This window comes from Silurus meridionalis, chromosome 23 (genome assembly GCF_014805685.1).
Source record: "Silurus meridionalis isolate SWU-2019-XX chromosome 23, ASM1480568v1, whole genome shotgun sequence".
Classification (NCBI taxonomy): Eukaryota; Metazoa; Chordata; class Actinopteri; order Siluriformes; family Siluridae; genus Silurus; species Silurus meridionalis.
Genome location: NC_060906.1, coordinates 16822224 through 16841401, shown reverse-complemented (window position 1 = coordinate 16841401; position 19178 = coordinate 16822224). Strand labels below are relative to the sequence as shown.

The 19178-nt window shown below is 36.7% G+C and overlaps 1 protein-coding gene across 1 annotated transcript; it reads right to left on the bottom strand.

The window, feature by feature from the left end:
• Positions 1-1007: 1007 nt before the first annotated feature.
• On the bottom strand, positions 1008-18511 carry apobb.1 (apolipoprotein Bb, tandem duplicate 1). The gene is made up of 28 exons (XM_046836765.1): positions 18396-18511; positions 18205-18234; positions 17865-17968; positions 17641-17786; positions 17361-17508; positions 17135-17287; positions 16927-17051; positions 16747-16832; positions 16214-16661; positions 15993-16107; positions 15758-15904; positions 15459-15670; positions 15071-15266; positions 14809-14985; positions 14429-14632; positions 12218-12385; positions 11905-12110; positions 11499-11663; positions 11301-11410; positions 10990-11194; positions 10724-10890; positions 10186-10346; positions 9582-9685; positions 9055-9428; positions 3122-8965; positions 2525-2630; positions 2238-2424; positions 1008-2152 (listed from the first exon to the last, which is right to left on the bottom strand). The coding sequence occupies exons 1-28, from the start codon at positions 18445-18447 to the stop codon at positions 1202-1204; spliced, it is 11091 nt and encodes a 3696-aa protein (XP_046692721.1). The 5' UTR covers positions 18448-18511; the 3' UTR covers positions 1008-1201.
• Between the last annotated feature and the right edge of the window lie 667 nt (positions 18512-19178).

Here is a 19178-nt window from a genome sequence, read left to right as displayed (position 1 = left end):
TGTCTGTATTTATAAAAATAACTTTTTGCAGGTAATAATATTGATGGGCATTAAGGCGGTACAGTGGGTTTCGTTGGTACATTTTTTCAATGGCAGAAGGTTAAACAGTACCAGTTACTATATGAAGTTCTGCATGTTCACTACATGATACCTAGTTTCCTTCCACCATGTTTTCTTCATTGGAACTTGCCAGTTAATTAATTGGATCAACTACTAGTCTAAATTCATTGTGTCGTGTGTGTTGTGCATGTTTGCTTGTTTGTTTGTAGAACCTTGTGATGGACTTCATCCAGGATTTTTTTATTAAATTAATTAAATATTCGGATTAACCATAACACTTCCCAGCAAAATCGGTTAAGGAAGATGATTAAATGAAGAAATATAATACTGAAATTATTCATACAAAAATCTTATTCTAGGATTGCAATTATTTTTACTGAGTAATAAATATTCTAGAAATCCTCCATTGCATACATTCATAAACACAAAATAATCTTTTAATGTGCCTATGCATTGATCACTTCGTGTACTTTAGCCAACAGCTGCAATAGCCAACAGCTGGCAATAACTTATTTTCTTTAGTTCTTAACTGGTCACTGCATTAATAAATAATAAAACAATCAAGAAGTGTGTAAGAGACAAAAAAAACCATGCAAAAGGTGCGAATGGTGTTTATAGAAGAATCACGCTTGTAGCCTACTTTGTTCAGTTGTCAGGTCTGTGAGAGACTCCAAATATAAATATCCCAAATATGGTTGTCATGGACTCTAACTACCAGAAGAAACACACATTTTCCTGCTTTCAGTCTCCCTGTCATTGCTTGAGCACACACAATGTTTTTGAACAAGCTTTTAATATTACAGTCTGTTTAACTTCATTTGTATTTGAATGTTCCTGCATTACATGACATCAGTTTAATCCAATTCACTTTTATTTGTATAGCGCTCTCAACGTTGTCCATTTTGAACTTCGTAGTAAGAACAACACACTAAGAACAACACAAACAATGGTTTTCTTGCTTTTGGTTTATTTTATATAATTTCTTGTTTGCACAAAAAGTTTAAAGCAAAAGGATATTAATAGTGTGTGCAAGAGAGTTCTGGCTGCTTTGAATTCATGTTGAACTGTTGCTTGATTTAATTTAGTCTAAACAGTAGTTGGTAGTGTTTCACATGTTTTAGAATATTTTTTTAATGACTGTTTACTGATAGAAGGGTAAAGAAATGTCAATTTTTAGCCTTCCATTGTGAAAATTAATTGGCTCCTCTGACTCTATTGGAAAAACTATGGAGACGACATGATTGAAGTCCTCTAACATGAATACGGCTAGTTCCATGCACTTATCAACAATGACATTCAAGCTATTAATGTTCAGTGATCTATTTGCTTCCTTAATCAGGCTGTTGATGAGTGTAATGTACTTAGTGTATAACGTGTTGATACTTGCAGCAGTGTTATCAAGGAAATCACTTTGGATCATGTCAATGTATTCCTGCATTTCCTTAACAACCTCCTGGAGAGTTTGACCCAACTTCTCAAGAATCACATCATGGCTCAGCTGCTTTATCATATTTACAATATCGGTCAGCATATTTTCAATATTACTTAGAATTTCATCTCCAGTTATGCTCTCACCATACCACAGGTCTATCTTGATGGTTGAGAAGTGAGCTTTTAGACGGTTAAAAATTGTACTAATAAATTCTTCTAACACCACAGCAATGTTGCTTTTGATTTGCTGGCAGATCTCACGCAGTGTAGTTTGCTTTATACCAGGAAGCCTAATCTTGGTTTCCCTTAGGAAAGTGACAGCAGCATTAATTAAATGCTGAATTGCCTTCTGTTTTTGAACAACAACATTTCTGAATAAAACAGAAAGCTGACTGAGATCGGGAGCATGAGTGTGTGAAATAGTGTAGGCTTCAGTTAGGGCACTGATAAAAACTGACTTCAGTCCGTTGATGGCACGAACAATACCATATTTTTTTGCAAAATTGGTAATAGCAGAGGTCATAAGAGGCACTCTCTTTTTCAGGACCAGGATCATCTCTTTGGGTGCTTCAAGGTTGCAATCAACCTGGAAATGTATTTTCTCATCTCCATTTGCTGCAACATTTATTTTCAGGATGTCAATATCAAGCGGAGCTGCAATCTGTAAACAAAATCAACCATTAATAAAAAAAAGACAAAAATCCATTATCAAATAAACTGTCAAGGAACTCTAAAAAGTTTCTAACCGCATATTGTCCATAGAGGCGTGAAGTCAATTGAGATGGAATCCTGCTCTGGAGTTGAAAACCAAGGAGGCCAGTTGATCGTGAGGAAACTGAAGCAGTCATTTCCTCTCTCTGAGCAGCGTAACGAATTTTAACATCAGTAAATGTTGGGCTGGTGATGTCAACATTCATGGTATGGCTGGGCTCACTGAAATATAATTTGGCACAATTTAAGATATACTACCTTTAGAATGTTACTTATAAATATAGTGTACAGATAGAAGATGCAGTTAAAATATTTATTTTACCTTGGTATAAAAATGCTATTGAAGTCTATTGTGAAATCATCATGTTCAAGAGTAGCCTTAGCTGTAGCTTTTAGGACTTCCTTTTCCATTGCAGTACTGAGATAACCTATTGCAGATCAAAGCACAAATTACAGATTTCTCAAATATTCCGATATATTTCTTTTTAGAACATAATTGCTTTCTGTTGTCAAAAAGACATTTTATAAAGATGTTCCTGGAAAGATTCTGGAACAAAACCTGTGTTCTGTGTAGATAGTTAGTTAGATAGTTAGATAATTAGTTAGACAGTTTTATATATATATATAGATAGATAGATAGATAGATAGATAGATAGATAGATAGATAGATAGATAGATAGATTGATAGATTGATAGATTGATAGAAGGAAATATTTATGAGGGGTAGGTCAGTGAGGAAATGTGCAAAAGCTGAGCAAACTAATTATATATATTATACATTTACTTATATATGAAATAGTACAGGTCCATGTACATGATATTGTAGTAATAATTGTAAGAGAGAATTCTTGCATGCTTGCATCATTAATCTTTTAAAATTTCATCATTAGTGTGTCATTAATGGATTGAAAATACTTACTGTCAAGTTCATGTTGCAGAATTACAACTGGAGATTGTGATGAGGACTTGAAAACAACTTTGAAGATTGGGATATCTCCTTCCACTTCAAAAACAATTTTGCTGGTATATACTGGAGAAACCATTTTTGTGTCACAGGAAATCTTCTGCTTTAAGAGACTCAAGTCAACAGCTGTCTTGTCATAGATGGTGAAGTCGCCAAGAGAAGTTGGCTGAGACAGGTCAAATTCTACATCGGCAATGAAAGACCTCATTGGAGCCAAGTCAAAAGTGGCTTTGGCAGCATGCTTACCCTTTGTGTTAAAGGTGGCAATATTGACTTCATTGTTGGAATTGATAGTCATGATAGTGTACACATGACCAAGTTTTAAGTCCATGTCAAATTTTTCATCGATATCAAACACCACTTTGAGATTCCCACGATTAACATTTACATTACCAATAGTCTTCATTCTGGAGCGCAGAACTTCACCAGTCATGTGCATTGTTGCCTCACTGTCCAAAGCTCCCTTCATAATACCAGTTTCCAGAAATGTTCCATCAATCATAGCCTTTGTGGTAGACTCAACAGAGATGTAGGAAGCAGCTGCATCTACCTTCACAATGTGTTTAGCTTCACCACTCCCAACTGCCATTATAATGGGCAAGTCAAATTTGTGGTTGATTGTTAACGTAGATGCTACATTTGGATGGGTTTTGGTGTCAGCAAGCAGGTTGTGGTTAACTTCAATGCTCAAGATTGGCAGTTTCATGTTTGCAACTGAAGTCACTGCTAGTGTAGCTTCAAGGTTTTTTATGTTCACTGTTAAAGTGCTGTTATGGGTTCCTTCAATGTAAGCATTGTTCAAAGTTAAAGCGGTGGCCAATTTCAGTCCTCTCTTCATGGTGAGGCTGCTTGTACCTTCAAGATTGGCTTTAAGCTCTTTAAACACAGAATTAGATGTAGCAGCAATTCGGATGACAAGGTCATTATCTCCATATATTCCAGCATTGGCAATTAGATTGAAAATAGAAGACTTAAAAGACATTTCAGAGATTAGATTGCCTACAGCAGGAACACTTATGAAACCGAGATCAATGATTGGTACAAACTTGCTTTTTTTGTAGACAATTTTGGTATTCACATCAATAGTTGGCTTGGTTGTATACAAGTACTTAAGGACAGTAGTCTCATACAAGTTGACATCATTGATGGCGGGGATGGTTAAATCAATGACTGGTATATCAATTTCTGGAATGCTAATAGGAACAGTTAAGAAATCCAGGTCAATCTCACCATTTGCAGCAGCATAAACTGCTGTCTCAACATTGTTGTTGACAATCGTGAAGTTATAGCTGTATTTATTCTGGCTGAAGCGTACAAGTGCTGCAGTGTTGATTAGCTGATTCATAGGATTGAGAGTTAAAGCATAGTTATTCTGAAAATCAAATTTGGTGGAAAGGAACTTTTCCAGACTTACTTCGCCATTGCCCTTGTTCTGGATATCAACAATGATTTCAATGGGATGGGCCTTGAAGTTAACAGCATTAGAGAAAGTTCCACTTACATCTCCCCAAAGCTCGGTGTCATGTGTTGCTTTCAATTCAATCTTCATTTTTTCGAGGTGAGCCGTTCCAGATGCTACTATTACATTGTTTTTGATAAATAGTGACTGAGTCTCTATTCTACCACTAAAGTCAATATAGCTAAGGGCAACTCCTTCAACATTCAGGCTTCCCTTGGACTTTAGAATGGGGCTGTCTGTGTCACCAGTAAGTGTCATTTTAATACTTGTTGGTGAAATTGTGCAGCTCAGGTCACTCTTGTGGGTGCCATCAGCAGAATAGCTGTAATATGACAATCTGTCAGTGCCGGAATTTCCAACTGTTACGTGAATGGTGCCGTCCTTCTGCGATATAAGAGCTGAGTGGTTCAGACTAACATCACTGGCCAGTGATAGCGCAGGGAAGTTTACACTGTGCCTATAATTTGTTTCAAAAGATGTTGACATTCCACCTCCCAATGCGAAGAATGCTTTATTAAAGATGTCTGCAGAGTAGGGTTTGGTTGTAACTTTCACAGTTGTTTGGGCAGTTGCCTGGGCAGAGAGGCCATATAAGGTTGCAGCAGCCTGGTGTTCAACAGTAAGGGCACTATGTTTGAACTTAAGAGTATCTGCAATAATTACACGACTCATTTTTGGTAAACCAATGCGCATAGTTGCATCCAGATTATAGGTTAGAATATTAAAGCTTGAAGATTCTCCCACTGAATTAATAAGAGCTATAAAGTGATGCATATGTTTACTGTCAGTGGAATTTTTAACTTCAACAATGGTTCTTATATTGTAAATTGGACTGTTTACTCTGATCATGCCATGGAGCTTTCCAAATGCAGGCAAAACTAGTGTATCTGGGATTTTTGGCAGTTTGATCTCAGGAATCTGAAGAGGAAGGTCAAGAATGTACTTATCACTTAATTTTGGAAGGGTAGGCAGTGAAATAGATGGCAAAGTAATCTCTGGCAGTGTTATGGTAGAGAGGTCAGGGTAGAGTTTTTCAATGTAGAAATGATCAAACAGCTCAATATTAAAATGTATAATGAAGTCAGCAAGTTCTATGAGTATTTGCTTGAAGTCATCGTAAGTAATCATCACTGCTGGAACATTGTAGGATCCCAGTATTGTGAATTGTGGAATGTTAATCTGTTCAGGCAACTCAGCCTCCTGAAGTTCATGCAAACTGAATTTCCAAGAAGGAAGAATCAGGTCAGTCAGTGGTACAGTGAAGGAGGGTATCTCAATTTCAGATGTCCTGAGGGCCTCAACGACATTGACAATGATTTGCTTTAGCTCAGTGAAAAACTCTTGATCACCAAGGACTTTTGTGTCATTGAATGCATTAGTAAGGATAGCCATAACCTGGTTATAGATATCCCTCAATTGCTGCAAAGCCAGCTGCAGCTCTCCTCTGATGTCCATATCAACAATGTCCTGCTTGAACTTCTGAGCAATTGTTTTAATGTTGTTAAGAACATACGTGTCAATAAGATCTTTCACTTCTTTTACCTTGGCTGATTGTAGCTCTTCCAAGAATGTAGATGTAAATGACATGGCATCTTCAATGTATTTTTTAAATTCCTCCAATTCCAGCTTACTTGACAGAACATCATTAAATAATACTATGAACTCATTAAGAAATCTATTAAAATCATCTACAAATGTGTTGTATTCAAATGACTTCACTGATTGAACAATATACTCAATTGATTCGTTAAATTCTTCAATGATTGTCTTTATGTCAGTGCTCTTCAGTTCTCTGAGGACTTCACCAAGTATGTCTGTTAATATTTCAGGAATGACTTTCATCGCCGTACCAAGGACTTCGATTATTTCTTCAACGTTTAATTGTTTCATGAGTTCATGAAGTTTATCCAAAAATTCTTTAATCTTCTTGTCAAGTTCATACTTTGTGGAAATGTCTTTAAAACTGCTGTATAAGGCTTTACAACTACCAGTGATGTCCAGTTCAGTAATGAGTTGCTTTAGAGTATTAGCAATCTTGCCGATCTCTTCTTTGGGTAATTTGGCAAGCAGATGGTTTGTGTACATCTCCGTTGTTGTAATGATGTTTTGTATTTGCTCGACAAACCGAGCCTTATCAAAATTTGTGACCACATTTTTCAGATCTGCCACATATTCCTGCAGATGCAATTTTATTTCTTTCAGTTTTTCAACATCATAGAATACAGGAATGCTGCTGTCGGCCAGTTTAGTAATATCAGTTTGTTTAATCACATTTTCAATGGCTTCAATGACAGCAAGGAGCATGCTTCTGATGTCATATTCTTCATTGAGTGAATTTAACTTCTGCACAACTGTGTCAGACAGAGCCCCACTCAAAATCAATTCCTGTACTTCATTGGCACGACTACTGAACTCAGCTAAAACGTTTAGTGTGACAGTCTTGAGTTGAGTTACAGCAGCCTCCAGCTCTTTCGTAGTGAATTGACAGTCCTGTACAAATGTAACCAGGCTTGTTTTGAGCTGGTCAACTTTTTCTTCAAATTTTAAGTCAATCAGAAATTCACTGATGTGCTGACGAAGGGTATTAATCTGGACAACAAACTCGTTTCTTTTTATATAATCCTGTAATGTCTCAGCAAGAGACACAAAAGTGTTTTTTAGGTTCTCCAGGACTGCAGACAAAAGTGGCAGGTTGATAATGTGACTCTCTGAGTTCTTATCATACTGAACTAAAGCTGAGATTAAGAAATCTTGACTTCCTCTGAATGTGACTTCACCCGACATTTCCAGTCCAATCTTCTCATGGTTGTTATAAGCTTTTAATTCTTGTTTGGATAAATTGTTGTTTATTTTAGATGTTATTGTTACTGTTGCTGATTGCTCAGAAGGTGACAGTTGGGTGTCAACCTTCTTATCAATATTGGCCTCAAAAATAACATTATTGTTCAACTCATGTGTAGTTGAGATCCTGCATTCATGGGAATGAGCAAAAGCAAGTGGCTCTGCCTTCAGAAGAAATTTTGTGTACACCTGGGCAGAATGTTTTCCATAGAGATACAACTCCCCATCACCATTGGCAAGAGCATTCACATTAATGCTCAATGGAGAAGCTGTGGCCTGAAGAGTAGTAGTGAAGCGAGCAAATTCGGAATTGAAGCGTGCACCATTGTTGATTCTAACACCGACTCCAATGATCTCCATTTCAGTGTCATGACTCATGAAAGCTCCAATGATGTTTCCATTTGTACTGCACTTAACATTTCCAGTCAGACCAGCAAGCTTGAATTCGCAAGTGTTTTTCAGCTCTGTAGCAGAGGCAAGCTTCAAATTACTTGTCACACTAGCAGTTGCAGTGTATGGTTCAGCCTTAGCTGAGATGTCATATATGTACCATATATCCTGGGCAACATCAACTCGAGATTGAGAAGTTAATTTTACTGAAAACATTTCAGCAGATATGGAGTTGGTATTGTCCATAGCCATGCCTAATAATTTTCCATTTGTTTTGGTTGATAGAGAAAATTGAGAAGAATCAAGGATGCTATTGAAGGTATTCTTAAGGGTAAGCAGGCTATTCACGGAGGTTGTGCCACTGGTAACCAGACCATTTCTGTTGAGGGTCACATTGGCTTTATGTGTTGCTGAATGTTCATCTAGCTTAATGGAAGCAAAATTATTAGCCACAAGACCATTGCCACTTAGAGTTGCAAAAATCAAGGAGTAAATTTGGTTTTCCGAATGACTGGTTGTTGTTTTAATCTTGATGATGATGTCCTTAAGACCAATGTTTGCTTCAGCAATATTATAGACCTCCATTCCCAAAGCTGATGCCTTAGTGTCAGATGTAAGAACACACCCTGAGCTCATTAAAGTAACTGCAGCATTATGTGTCAGCATATCTTCAAATGCAGCTGAGGTTGATATAACTGATAGCTCTCCATCAACAAAGCTTGCTTCAATTTTATTCTGAGCCTGGAAAGGAGTTGCATTAATTTTTAATGTTGAATCAATTCTTGCCTCTGGCTTAAATGGGAATAGAGCAAGTGATTGTGTCAGTGTGACATCACCATCAATAGAACCAGTGAGGAAGGACCCTTTCAAGTGGCTTTCACCAGAGATCTCTTCTGTATTGACTGCCACTTGGCTTGTATGTTCCAGAGAAAACTTTACACTGAAGGGACTGGTGGCTTCAAGCTTGCTGCTTGATTTTACTCTGATTTTCTCCATCAGTTGTATTTCTTCAGCAATGTTGATACTAGCATCAATGAGCTTGTGGTGGACAGAAGTTTCCATTTCTGCCTTTAAAGTATCCGTCATTATTCCAGTAATCAAGGCTGATCCTGTGCAGAAGCCAAATTATTTAGTTAGTTTTGTTTTGTTCTGTTTTTTTTTTTGACACATGCCCAAGATACCAATGCTATATACTTACCTTCAGTTCTAACTGACAAGAGTTCTACAGGACCAGATCCAGTTACACCAAATCTAGCAGAATAGCTTTGATGTTCATCAGAATCTCGGCCAGCAGACACAGTTGCCTCCAGGTCATAGAGATTGCTGCTAAGTTTACCAGACACTTCTGCTTTTCCAAGGGTAGGCAGAGACAAAGTCAGGGTCTTGGGAATCAAGACCTCAGGCAGTGGAACTTTAATGGAGGCAATCTTTAGACCAAGCTGAGGTATAGCCAGATTTGGTATGGTGACAGCAGGTGGAAGGCTCAAATCCTTGGATGATTTGCCACCAAGAGGCATTGGAAGGGTTATGGTGTAGTAATGCTTACCAAAGTGATACTTTGCACCTGCTTTACTGTTCAAAGAAAATACATTTTAGTATTACAATTCATCCTTACCAATTTTAGCACCTAACTGCTATAAATTTTGTACTGTTGTGTTTCAATTTACTATAGATTCTTTTCATTTAGATTTGTACAAAAGTTGAACAAATATGGGGTTTACTCACATATTTAAAAAGAGCGTCTCAGGCACCTCAAAATCAATAAGATTAGGAATCCATAAGTATTCTATATACGGGATTTCAGAAGCTTCAGTGTAGGAATTCGTCGTCTGCACAAAGATAAAGAAGCAAGTTGTAGAAAATGTACTTCATCTTAAAATATATTACACAAACAATTCACATGCATTTGTGTCAAACCTAATATAGGTATCACTTGTTTTATATCCACTTAATTGTTTTAAGTTTACTTCCTCTATCAAATATTATTTTTTCCAGGAATGAAATATAAAGGATTGAAAGCCAAAGGTTTTAACAAATATCGTTTAAAATTTATTTATGATTCTTGCTATTAAAGAAATGCTTTTGTTTCCTTTCTTTGAATTATAATAAAAGCTCAGTATTTATGCTTATGTTAATTTACGCTTGCTTTAATTAAAATTTTTATTTTGTGGGAGATTTTAAATTTGCCAGTACAAACTGTTTGAGCCCAATAATTTTTTGTAACTATTTTACTAGTTGATGAATAAGTAGTACCATACACACCTCACAAAATAGCATTTTTCACAACTCACCACAGTATTTTCAGTAAGAAGAACCATTTTAACCTCACCTTTATTAACGAGGTTAAAACATTAGAGATTTTTTCAGTCTGTCCAATATTCTGATCCAAAAAGCTTCCAATGTTCTCCATTATGTTGTGAAAATTTGAAACAATGTTCTCGGTTTTAGAGCTGACATCTGAAATAATCTTAGCTTCAACTTTGTCATTATCTAAAGAAAAGGAATTGTTATTAGGAAATATACATACAGTATACACACACATTTTAATACTAGATTTACAATAGATTACAAAAAATTAAAACAATTATATGCTCATATACTGGACAATTGTGTATTAAATAAAAATCTCAATTCAGAACAGATTTCACAATAGGTGACTTAATCAATAATATATTCATAAATATTATATTAGAAAGAGAGAGAGAGAGAGAGAGAGAGAGAGAGAGAGAGAGAGAGATGTTTTTGGCATAGCATTGATTGACAGTGTATCTGTATCTGTATTATTATTATTATTATCATTATTATTACTATTAATATTTTCATCATCACCGTCATCATTATGATTATAGTTGCTTGTGAAAATTTACCATATTTTAGAATGAGTTTCTGTACAGAGGATGTGTCAAGAAACTTAAGGTAACTTTCAAGCTTCAGCTCCTCTGCATACTTTAGATTGGCAGTCACTTTTGCATTAGCCTCAAGAGATGGGACAAGCAATTGAACCTGCAATAGAGCATCTTCCATTGCTTTGTAACTGGAATAAAGGATATTAGTTTATCATGATGTATTCCACAGTGTAAAATGTTTTAAGTATGATGTACTGTAAGTTGTATATACATAGACATATACATACTTTGCCAGGCCAATAAGAGTTGCCTGATGGATTTTCTTGTTGATGAAATCAATCTGGATGGAATGTGTCCCCTTGTCTTTAGTGTTTGGGTCAGCAGCAATGTTAATACCAGCCATAATGTCATAGTCAGGGATTTGGAGTTCAGCAGAAGCAGTGTATTCCTGTCTATTAAACATGATTTTGGATGTGGCCCCAAAGGTTGTTCCTGGATAAGTGGAGGAACATATTTGTCATTTTATTTAGAGATATACTCATATTTTCAGGCAACTTTAGGTGTATTCTGCATCTTTAAAATGTATAATTTATCATACCTTCAGCTTTTACATCAAATGTGACTTTTTCTGTGTTCTCCTCATGTGCATAGCTAATAGTGGCAGTGTATTTAGAGACATCAACTGTGGGGTGCAGCTCGAGAGCAAATCTAAATAGAGGAAAAAATAGTTTGGAACTTTGGACATACACATCAAAGGGCATGGGGGTGTTCAAGAAAAAGAGAGAAAATTGCGTACTTGCTGAAACCATAAAGAGGAACGCTTTTGGGGTCTTCTGAGTACTGAAGGACACCACAAAAGTTCACACCAGGGAGGAGAGGTGCACATTTATTCATCTCAACATTGTCTCTCATAGCAGGAATCGTATTAGTTTTATCTCCAGTGACAGACACAATGGAGTTGCTGTACACATGACAAGCAAAAAATATTGTTATTATATCATACTCTCCAGCTAAAATAATACTACTGCATGAATAATACTGTCTTATAATACTCGATTTACACTATTATTCAGGTTTGTTATGCTTGTGATTTATTTCGATGTTCATTAATATTTATTTGCATTAAGATTAAATTGACATTGTCAAAATAACTCCCCAAAAAATTCAGGAGCAGGTATAAATGTTATGAAGAAATGTTTTACCTCACACTGAGAAGCTTAACGGGGCTTTCTGGAACAGGGATAGTCAGCTTGAACTGATTGCGGGCCATGGTAACTTTTGCTCTCAAACCACTCTCATGGTAGATATTTGTGTGCATCTTCAGGCCAGAGTTAACATAGTCTGGGAGGTGAGCACCAATTTCAGTCACAAACTCAACATCAGCAGATGGCATGAAAGCAATCTCATTCTGTGGATTAGAACAAAGACAAAAATGTTCAAATATTTATTGCATTCTTGTTGGAGCATTCTTCATATGCCTCTGTATTGCTGTTCCATATAATAGATAATATATACCATTTGTGGACTAATTATGAGTCCTCCTTTAATGCCAGGTGTAAAGGTTCCAGACAAAGCCACTCTCAGTGGAAGACCAGGACCAGTAGGCAGATAGAACTCATTGTCCATAAAGATGTAATGAAGGAAGAGATCATTGTCAATGCTTGAAAACAGGTTCTTGAGACACTAGATCACAAGAAAAAGATGTCAGTTTTTCTTTTCAGTCATTAAATCTGTACATTTATTTCTCAGTAAACAGGAAAATTGCTTGTTATCCAGTTACACGATGATGCTATTCAAAAGATATATTTTAATCTTCTATAAGTGTTGAGATTTAAACGGTTACTGCCTTTCCCCAAAGTACTGGGATTTTTTTTGTTACTTCTATACTATTACAGAACCAATTATACATGTTGCAACATAATAGGCTGGGTAATTATTAAATATCTACAGTACTAGTCAAAAGTTTGGACAGATCATCTACTTTAAGGTTTTTTTTTTTATTTTATTATTATTATTTAAAAATTGTATATTAATACTGAAAATGTCCAAACTATGAATGAACACATATGGAATTATATGGTAAACAAATATTTTTTATATGGTATATGTTTCATATTTTAGATTGTCCAAAGTAGATACTTTTTGCTTTGATGAGAGCTTGACACACTCATGACATTCTCTCATCGGATTCACGATGTAGTTGCCTGTAATTTCGACATTGGTTTTCAAGTCAAAGTTATGCCTTGTCAAGAGTTCATTTGTGGGATTTCTTGCCAACTTACTGTGCTTTAGACTATCAGTTGTCTTGTGCAGAGGAAGGGGGAGTTCAGAGTCAATAGCCAATTAGTGCTACTGCAACTACTATACAAATCTATATTACAGTTAGAAACACTCAGTTTCATCATTACTTACAGCCAATTTTAAAAATCTCAGAAAATTTTAATCTGTCCCCAAGTGCAGTCTCCAGAACATTATACGTTATGATAAAACAGGCTATCATCAGGAAAGGAAGATTAAGAGCTACATCTGCTACAGAGGATACGTTTTTTGTTTAAGAATTACCCTCAGAAACTGCTGATTTACAGCAACTCATGTTAGAGCCCACATAAATGCTTCTTAGAGTTCAAGAGGCAGAAATATTTCAGCATCCCCTATTCAGATCAGATTGCATGAATCAGGCATTCATAGTGAAATTGCAGGAGAGAAAAAAACAGAAAAACGCAGAGAATGGACATTAGGTTTTTGTTTCTAACTGCCATGTCTTTGTTAGACAGATGGTTCCTGAATGTATGGTTCCCACTGAGGAGGAGTGTGGTGTGCTGGCGCTTTGCTGGTGACACTGTTGGTAAATAGCAGTTGGTAATCTGGTTTGCACTTAGTGGGACCATAATTTCACTAAACAAGAAAATGTCCTGAAAACATACCTCTAGGATTTGTTAGATCTATTTGATAACCAAATGGAGTGCTGACTTGGAAGAAATTGCCCTCCACAATCAGCCAATCCAAATCCAGTTGAGTTCAATTTTCGGAGAGTAAATGAAAAGCAGCCAACAAGCATTTAACATTTCTGGCAACTCCTCAAGATTTTTGGAAAACCTTTTTAGGTGACTACCTCATGAGGCTGACAAAGAGAATGCTAATAGTGTACAAAACTCTTATAAAAGCAAGAGGTCACTAATTTGAAGAATTAAAAATATAAAACATATTCTGGTTTATTTAGCACATTTTTATTAATTACATTAATGTGCGATGCTGAAATAATAAAACATTTGACTTGTACTGTATGCATAGGATATGTATAGGAATTTTGATTGTTCTTTGCAGAGTTGCTGGATTTGCTTTTTAAAACCTTGCTTTATTTGGATAAAAAAATTAATTTATCCATATTGCATTACATTTTATTTATGTATTTTAGTTACTCCCACCCTTTATGAAATAAACTTTCTTTCAGCTTCTCCCATTAGGAGTCGCCACAGCGGATCATCCGCATGTTTGATTTGGCACATGTTTTTACACTAATGCCCGTCCTAACGCAACCTCCCTTTTATCCGGGCTTAGGACCGGCACTAAGAGTGCACTGGCTTGTGCAACCCTAATGGCTGGGGTTGGTTCCCTGATCAGGGATCGAACCCGGGCCGCAGCGGTGAGAGTGTCTTATCCGAACCACTAGACCACCAGGGAACTACCCACCCTTTATGAAGTAAAGGTCTGAAAAACAGTACTTACATCACTGGGGAACACCTTCAGGAGGTTTTCAGCCACCTTTGTCACACTGTAGGCCATTGCTTCCAAATCTTTGGTTTTAAGATAGCCAAGCTCAGCACCTAACAACCTCAGGTAGAGCATGACCTCCGGGGCATTCTGGGTCTTCAGGTTCTTCATTAGCTTGTTTACATTTTTACTAATTTCTTTGATGATATTTTTTGGTACCTAAAAGAAATTTGTATGTATTCACATAACCATAAATTAAGATACATGTAACCATGTATTCATTCCTAACACGCCAACAGATATAAATCAGAAGCAGGCGATATAGGAGGAACTGTAGGATGGTTACGAGGATTTGATCTTGTCATATGTTTTATCTTTAATTATGTCTAATATACCTGTCTCTTTTTTCTGTCATTCAATCCTGGAATCATGGTGTTGAGGATGTCATTAACTTGGGAAGGCATCTTATCAATAGCATAATAAAAAGTCTTCATCACCGTATCAGGAAAGAAACCATTAGGACCAAACAAAACATCGGCTGTTGGCTCAAATCCCTTGCCCTCCAAACCAATCTGAAAGTAAGAAGAACAAACAGTGAAATATTAAGCTGTATATTATGAAGCAACAGATGGAATTACTGTTTTTTTTTTTCAGTACCTCAACCATATCAATGTCATATCCGAAAGCATTAAGAGTCATTTCAAGCATGATTTCAGTAGGCAGCTTGTTTTCTTTGTCAAAGACCATATTTCCCTCCAGAGATCCAATCTTGTAGTTACGAGAAAACTTAGTGGCATCCATGACATCTCCAACCTCATTGCCTTGAAGGGCATCAATAACTTTCTGCCCAAATCTTTTAAAAAATTATGGAAAAGGTATTGTTAATTGTGTGTGTGTGTGTGTGTGTGTGTGTGTGTGTGTGTGTGTGTGTGTGTGTGTGTATGTGGGAAGGGGGGGGGTGTAGTTATATCTGTGTACTTCTCAGATATATTTATTCAACAAAAAATCCAACAAAATATATATATTTTTCATATAGCTTACTCACTCTTTTGTCTCTTCTGCAGTAGAGCTCAGAATGTTGGTAAGATGGGATATTACAAAGCTCTTGACCTGCAGGTCTTCTTCACTGGGTAGAGCTGCTGTCAACTGTGTAAGTTCACCAGGCTGAGGATTCTTCATCAGTATGAGGTAAGCAGCAATACGTTTCTTTACAGGAGCTACTTTGTCTAGGAGAACCTGCATTAGCACTGTTCTGCTCTGTAAAATTCATACAGTAGTGTTAGATTGCTTATAGGGTGTTAAGGTTTGATTAATGTTACTTTGCAGCTATTGGGAGCAGTATACCTCTTCAGGAACAGGGGTCAGTCTGAAGACCTGAATGGCTGCCTGCTGTACCTCGCTGGAGGCAACAGGTTGGTTAATGCACTGAATCACAGCTGACATCAGGGCAGGACTGGCAGCACCCACAGCTTCAGCCATGTTTCCAATAACCTTTACAATGAATATTTTCAGCATATCATTTTCCACTGAAATGTCCGGATGCCACACAGAGTTTGAATTGATACAGAGTTGAACCTACCCTTAGAGTCAAATAGATGTGCTCCTGATCACCTGTGCAGTCCCCAATATTCTCAAGGACATAATCTGCCACGGCTTGGATTTCAGGAGTGACTCTTTTCTTTGCCTTATAGAGCCTGGTATTATAACATAAGAAAGTAAAATGTACAATGATTGATAAAAACTCAGCGGTGAAAACATTGTTATTTAAATAATTATTGTATCTGAGTTTAAATACACTACCTCCTAACAGCATTGCTGGTAGCATAGTAAATGAGTTTGCTTGGCTTAAACTTGGCCATCTTCAGCATTTCTTTGACAAGTACACGAGAGGGGTTGGGCACCAATCCCATGGCATAGACTGCAGCATCAATCTCAGATGGACTTTTGAAGGTTCTGAGAACTTGCATCAAGGCACTGCTGCACTCTGGAGTGCCACACTGAAACAGAGCCTGGTAGGTCAGTGAAGGAGAGATTTCCAGAGCCTTTGGCAAAGCTGCAGACAATGTATCAGCATTCATCTTTCGGATCACAGCTACAAGCTTGTAAGCCAGGTGTGCTCGCTGTTGTCCATTGGTGGTTCGGGAAAGGCCAGACAGCTCCCTCAGAACAGCAAGGATGGCATTTTCATCTTGACTTGGGCTCATATCAACACTCTCATCAAGATACAGGGTCTTCATGTTGGCCTCATCTAACAAATATCAGAAAGTAGAAAGTCAATGCATCTATTCTTTCTAACATAGCAAATATATTGTGCTCTTTCAGATAGGGCTTACTGTGATCAAACACTCTTTCGTTGTACTCAGTCACTTCTAACATAGACAGCGTCTGTTTGGCAACAATGATAAGTCCGTCCTTCTCCCTGTTGATAATTAGTCAGATTGCATATTGTGACAATGATTAAAATGGTTATATTTCAGAGCAACGTTACTGAAGATATGGTTTAAATTACTCACGTGTGAGAAAAGGGCACAAAGAGATGGTCCTCGTTGCAGACGCCAGAGGTCATGTGTCTTTGCTTATTGTCAAATTTGTAGCTGCAAGTCTGTTTGCTTCTGATCAGCTGAGCAAGTGGGTAGTGCTATCGAAGACAAAGGAATGTCTTCAAACAGAGCATCAGACTGTAACCACATAGTTTAAATAATTAACTTCTATCAAACTTACCATGCCTGTAATAAGAGCCAGAGGACTGGTGTGGTCCATGATTGGCTTGAATTGGTCACATCTAGACAAGTCTCTGTTGAGAGTCACATCAGTGGCAATATCTTCTCTGGTGTTCACAGTGTAATCAGTCGTACACAGACCATAGATAGTAGGCTGTTTTGGGAACAAAGTTACAATTATTGCAGGTTTTAGTAAAGGAACCGTAAGCAATTTTATCTGAACTTACCATTTTCTTATTCTTTTCTTCTTTGAGCACAGGCACAGCCAGGGCAGAGATGATACCTCTCTTGATGTTCAGGATGTTGATTAGCTCATCATCCTCAGGGAAGAGCTTGATGTCATTATCATCTTCTACAATGACTTTCAATGGATTCCTGAATAAGTAGGCAGAGATACATTTTGTTGCACATTATCAATTCACTGTAACATTAAGGATAACATTAAAACATTTTTGGTGTAATTCAAAAACTAAACCAGAAGCGTAGAATACTATTTTTCCAACATACTTCTCCATTTCAGCCTTGAAGTTCTCAGCACCAGCAGTGGTTTCAAAGATTGGGTTTCCATCATCATCAACACCCACGACCTCACTCAGTGTGCACTCCTTTGTTTGCACAATGAAGTGGCAAGTGCCAGGAACCTCAATCTCAACCTGTAATACATTCGAGGAGTCATGGGATATTTTTTTCCAGAGTGGATCTGGTTGGTTTTTAACATTGAGACTTTATACCTTGCAGCTGACTTTGGGTCCATTGATAACTCCATTAAGTGTGTTTAGAGACTCTGCTTCATAAAGGTATTCATACTTTTGAAAGGACTTGTACCTTTTAGCCACTAGAGGGAGATAAGCAACATTTAATTACTTCTTTACTTCTTTATTTAATTTAGATTTAACTTCTATCCCACAGAAGTAAATGAAGCAAATATTTTTTATTTATTTTTTATTACATCTATTGTTGTTCTTAACTGAATGTGAAAAAATAAATATTTAATATTTATATGTAATATTTATATACTGAAAATAAATGTATATAAGGAACATTGACAATTGAAATAAGTATTGTACATACAAAGGCACACCGCTTCATCGTCTAGAGCCTCTGCAATCAAAATTTAAGAAACACTTAAAAACATGATTCAATATTTATAAAAAAATTTATTATACAAACCAAAAAATCTTTACACATTTTACATAAAAAATCATAAAGATTCTGGGAATTTTGTTTATAGTCCAGCAGAGAAAAAATCCACTATTACCAACCTGTAAAGGCGATGTAGAAAAGCAGCAAAACAAAGAGCTTAGTATCCCCCATGATGGGTTCAATAAACTCTTGCCCCGCAATGGCTTTTCTTGATGGACTAATTTTGCGTTTATTATTTCTGACCTTTTATACTTCAGCTGGAATGGGAGGTGAGATTGGAGAAGCAGGAGGTTCAGCCCTGATCCAAAGTTCAGACTATCTACCTCTCTGGGAGGACAAAGGCAACAGGTTTCATAAAATGAACTAGATTATCTTTGCTAACTGATGAATTGCAGCTGGATTGCAGATCGCAGTTTGATGACTTAAATTATATAATTTCTGTGTATGCACAAATTAAACTGTTTATTTGTTTGTTTGTTTTTCATTATTATCATTTCACATTTTTACTATTATCATAGTAAGGCAAGTGAGCACTTCTCACTTGCCTCAGCTTTCTGTTATTGGCTCATGGAAGTGAAACCCAATGTGGACATCTGCTGTTGCTCATGTGCCTCATGGTTCTATGTGTTGTGCATTCTGAGATGCTTTCCTGCTCAGCACAAAAGTACATTACTGTAGCTTTTTTGTCAGCTGAAACCACTCTAGCCATTCTCCATTGAACTCTCTCTTAAACAAGACGTTGATCTATCATTAACTGACTGTTTGCTGAATGCTAAGGGTTAGAGAAATACTTAAAGTAGTCTTTGTCTCTTATTATGCAAGTAGTCTCTCTTCATGTAATCAATATTACTAATCAATTTTCTCCCAATCTGATGGTTGATGTAAACATTACCCAAAGTTCC

Excerpts from the sequence above, each read along its gene's own strand:
- apobb.1 (XM_046836765.1), bottom strand. The coding sequence starts at position 18,447 with ATGGGGGATACTAAGCTCTTTGTTTTGCTGCTTTTCTACATCGCCTTT. Across the intron at positions 16,108-16,213 it reads ACCAGCAATGCTGTTAGGAG|GCTCTATAAGGCAAAGAAAA; the intron begins GTAGTGTATTTA and ends TTATAATACCAG. Across the intron at positions 8,966-9,054 it reads CTTGTCAGTTAGAACTGAAG|GATCAGCCTTGATTACTGGA; the intron begins GTAAGTATATAG and ends GCTTCTGCACAG.